General features: G+C 34.7%; 1 protein-coding gene across 1 annotated transcript; it reads right to left on the reverse strand.

The window, feature by feature from the left end:
* Positions 1-376: 376 nt before the first annotated feature.
* On the reverse strand, positions 377-2,111 carry LOC126008940 (mRNA cap guanine-N7 methyltransferase-like). The gene has a single exon (XM_049773262.1). It carries the CDS (start codon positions 2,073-2,075, stop codon positions 657-659), a length of 1,419 nt encoding a protein of 472 aa, XP_049629219.1. The 5' UTR covers positions 2,076-2,111; the 3' UTR covers positions 377-656.
* Positions 2,112-3,917: the final 1,806 nt, after the last annotated feature.

The following is a 3,917-nucleotide window of genomic DNA, read 5'->3' on the forward strand; positions in this document are numbered from 1 at the left end:
TTTTTATTCAATGAAGGGCAATTATACATTTTTATTAATTCAAGTTATTAGCAATTACTACAGAAAATTCTTAAAGAGAATATAATCATAATGTAAAAACTAACTTTATCCAGATCCAGAACTGTATTGTATTATCAGATGACTTATTTGTAATGAAATATATAGTTGGCTAAAAAATAAACCCTAAGCAAATAACTTAAGAATCTAAATTTTAGTTTTAAATTTTAGCAATAGATTGAAGACTTATAGTCTACCTAATCTTGAAAAACATGAAGTGAGCAAATGCACCTGAAAACCACTATGCTACATCAATTCTACCACTGTAATACATTTAACACCATAAACAAACGTTGAACAGATCAGATCACTGCAAGAGTTCAGCAGCTTTTCACACATACATTTTATGAGAAAATAAAAATTACAGCAAATGTATCCTTACACAATACTTAAAAAAGACTTTTAAAGATTAGGGTCCCAACTCAAACACCAAAGTTGATCTCTCATAGCAACTGCTGAATTTATACAGTAGTGTTTCTGGCAGCATCGTGTAGATTTAAAAAATTAAAATCAACAGAAAAGTTGTCAAGTCTACTTCAGATGGATCATTTAAATATGTATAAAATGGAATAGCTTTTTTGATGCTACTTAACATGTGCTCACTGCTGCTTCTCAAATGCAAAGACCAAGTAAATACTTGTGGCTTCCCATTCTGATTTACTTAATGTTCCCAGAGGTAACTTTACTTGACTATTCTTCATGTATTCTATTGCATGTCGATAGTCATCTACCTTTTCAGATATCTGTTTAGAATGTTCATTTGCAGAATAAGGCTCCAGGGCCTGCATTCGTTTTAACAGCATTTTGTTTTCATTGTTCTTAACCTTTTCTTCATAGAATTCCAGAAACGTTTTCTGGTAAACTACTTTCATATTATATTTCTTTGCCATTTCAATTAGCAATGGAAAATAGACCAGGAACTCAGGAACATCAACAACGCCATGTAAGTGGAAATCATATTTGCAGCCAAACAAAGGATAATCTCCTTTCTTCTGAAATTTCACAGTATATATTTCATTTCCAAATGACTCTGTTTCTGAAGCTTCAAGACGTTTTATTAATTCGAAGCTGTTGGGAGTAGTACCAATAAAATAGCCTCCAGGATTAAGTCTTTCACAAGCATTTCTGAGCATTAGGTCAGCCTGTTCATATGATTCAAATGAATAATGAAAGGCAAACTGACAACTGCAGATGTCAAAGGACATTTCTTTGTCACAAAGGTCGTCCATCAAAAGTTTCTTTGAACAATCAGCAGTTATAAATTCTGTACTGAACATATATTCATTATCACGACAACGAGTTCTCATTTCATCATACCTCTGCTGACACTGCTTGATGGAAACATCAGCAATATCAGCACAAACTAGCTTGCTAATTCTTCCCTTTTTCCACTTGAGCAAATCTCCACCTTTACCACATCCCAGGTCCAAAACAATGATATCACGTTTTTTCTTCTGTCGCACTTTTTCTAGAAATTCCCCAATAAGGGCACTTTTAATCCAATTATTAAAGTTTCTCATATAAAAAATACGGCTCTCACTACGTTTCTCCAAACCAACTTCCGGCAGTTCATTGTAGTGGGTAGCAACTGCTGTGCTGTGACCTACTTCCAAATTCTTTTGCTTTTCAGAAATATCAACTTCTCTTGTTCTCTTTTTCTGAGTTCCATCCCCAGTAGGTTTCTCTTCTGAAAAATGATCTGGTTCTAATTTTCTTTTCCTTGAAATACCTTCATCATCACCAGAACCTTTTTCCTCTGGGACAACTTCCGGTTCTAATTTTATTTTCTTGGAAATAGTATCTTCTTCCCCACAACTAGAATTTTCCTGTTCAAGATCTCCTTCAGAATCCAGTTTTCTTTTTTTTGGTGTGGCCACATGCCCAGAGGCAGGAGTCTTATGAGGAAGCAAGGTACCACTTGTGTTTTTACTAATACTGAGCAAAGACTCTGTTTCTGTATCCACTGATGCTTCTGGGGAAATTTGTTCACATTTCTCTGCATTTGTAGAATTTTCCATTTTGATTATTTTAACAGATGGCAAACCTTCATGAACTTATACTCTAGCGCCACCTCACCGGCCCCAGGAGAGAGATATTTAGGTCTCGTTGACCATGATGACAAAATGCCAGTTCCTGATACGATCTGAACCCATACAACTCTCCAGGATTCTGTCTGTATCGCCAAAATTCTTTTTAAGTTAAGTAATTTAAGACTGAATAGAAATATGATTTAAATTGATGAGTATATTCTTAGCATGTGCTAGACCCTCAAATAGATCCTCAGTAATATGTGAGCTCCAGGTAATGCTCCTCTTACCCAACACTATCGGTGTAATCCCTATTTTTTAAAAAGAGGAAAAAAGTGAAAATTTATAATGCCCTACTCTTGCTTTAAAAATATATTATGTGCACCAGGATTATACTTTTTTTGATGGGCCACATCACCAATACTCAGGGTTTACTCTTGGCTCTGCACTCAAGAATCACTCCTGGACATGCTTGGTGAAACATATATGGTATAAAGGATTAAACTTGGGTTGGCAGCATGCAAGGTAATTGTGTACCCTACCTGTTGTACTATCATTCTGGTCTTACAGACCTTAATCTTTGTCTATTTAAATTTTGTAGTAGGGAAAAGCCTAGAGAAATATTTTCAGAAGATATTTAGTTTAGTTTTGCCACCACTGATTTTTAACCATTATAATTTAGCAAGTTACCTATTTTTTCTCATGAATAGCTTCCCATTCTAAAAATTAATATCAGCTCTTACCTTTAACTCTTTTGAAAGAGTAGAATTTATCAAATTAGATAATATATGAGAAATATTTGTTAAAACATATAGCCCTGTGTAAAATAAATATTGCTACTCTATTAAATTTTTGTTATTTACTGGTTTAAGAATTGGCCCCAAATAAGCATTTTTAAAACTGGCTGTGTTAGTATTTAGAGCTTGTCATATTTTTTTGCCTAGGAATTTTTGGAGACACTTGCTTACATTAATGAAATCCAAATGTTAGTTAGAAAACTTAATATATTGGGGGTAGTTTTATTTCATAAATTTATGTTTAAAGTACTATTAAATATAATGATTTTGGTAGGATACAGTACTTAATACTGTACCTTGTCTTTTATGTTCTTAATTTATTTATTAAATATAGCACTAGGGAAAGGCAAGCATTAGAGTATATATTAAGCAAAGGTTTTTCTTTAAAAGTATTTAGGAAATCAATAAATGTCATTGTCTCACTGAAGGCCAATATGAAACATTTATAGGATGGTAAATGAGTTACTTTAGTACAAATTATCTAGTCTATTATAACTGTGCCATTTCTATGGAATGTAATTCCATATAGTTGAGTTCCATAGAATTCAAGATAATTCTATTAATTTTGAAAAAAATATTTTCTTCTTTTTTTTAGTTTTTCGGGCCACACCTGTTTGATGCTGAGGGGTTACTCTTGGCTAAGTGCTCACAAATTGCCCTTGGCTTGGGGGGACCATATTGGACGCCGGGGGATTGAACTGTGGTCCTTTCCTTTGGCTAGCGCTTGCAAGGCAGACACCTTACCTCTAGCACCACCTCACCGGCCCCCTAAATATTTTCTTCTGATCCTCCTAAATTTAAATGTATTTTATAATAGTAATTTAAAGGGATATATATTTTTGGGGGGCCACACCCGGTGACGCTCAGGACTTACTCCTGGCTGTGTGATCAGAAATTGCTCCTGGTTTGGGGGGACCATATGGAATGTCGAGGGATTGTACCACAGTCCATCTAGGCTAGCACGGGCAAGGCAGACTCCTGACCCTTTATGCTACCACTCCGACCCCTAAAGGGATATTTTTTTAAACTCTTTGCT

This window comes from Suncus etruscus, chromosome 5, assembly GCF_024139225.1.
Source record: "Suncus etruscus isolate mSunEtr1 chromosome 5, mSunEtr1.pri.cur, whole genome shotgun sequence".
Classification (NCBI taxonomy): Eukaryota; Metazoa; Chordata; class Mammalia; order Eulipotyphla; family Soricidae; genus Suncus; species Suncus etruscus.

Excerpts from the sequence above, each read along its gene's own strand:
- LOC126008940 (XM_049773262.1), bottom strand. The coding sequence starts at position 2,075 with ATGGAAAATTCTACAAATGCAGAGAAATGTGAACAAATTTCCCCAGAA.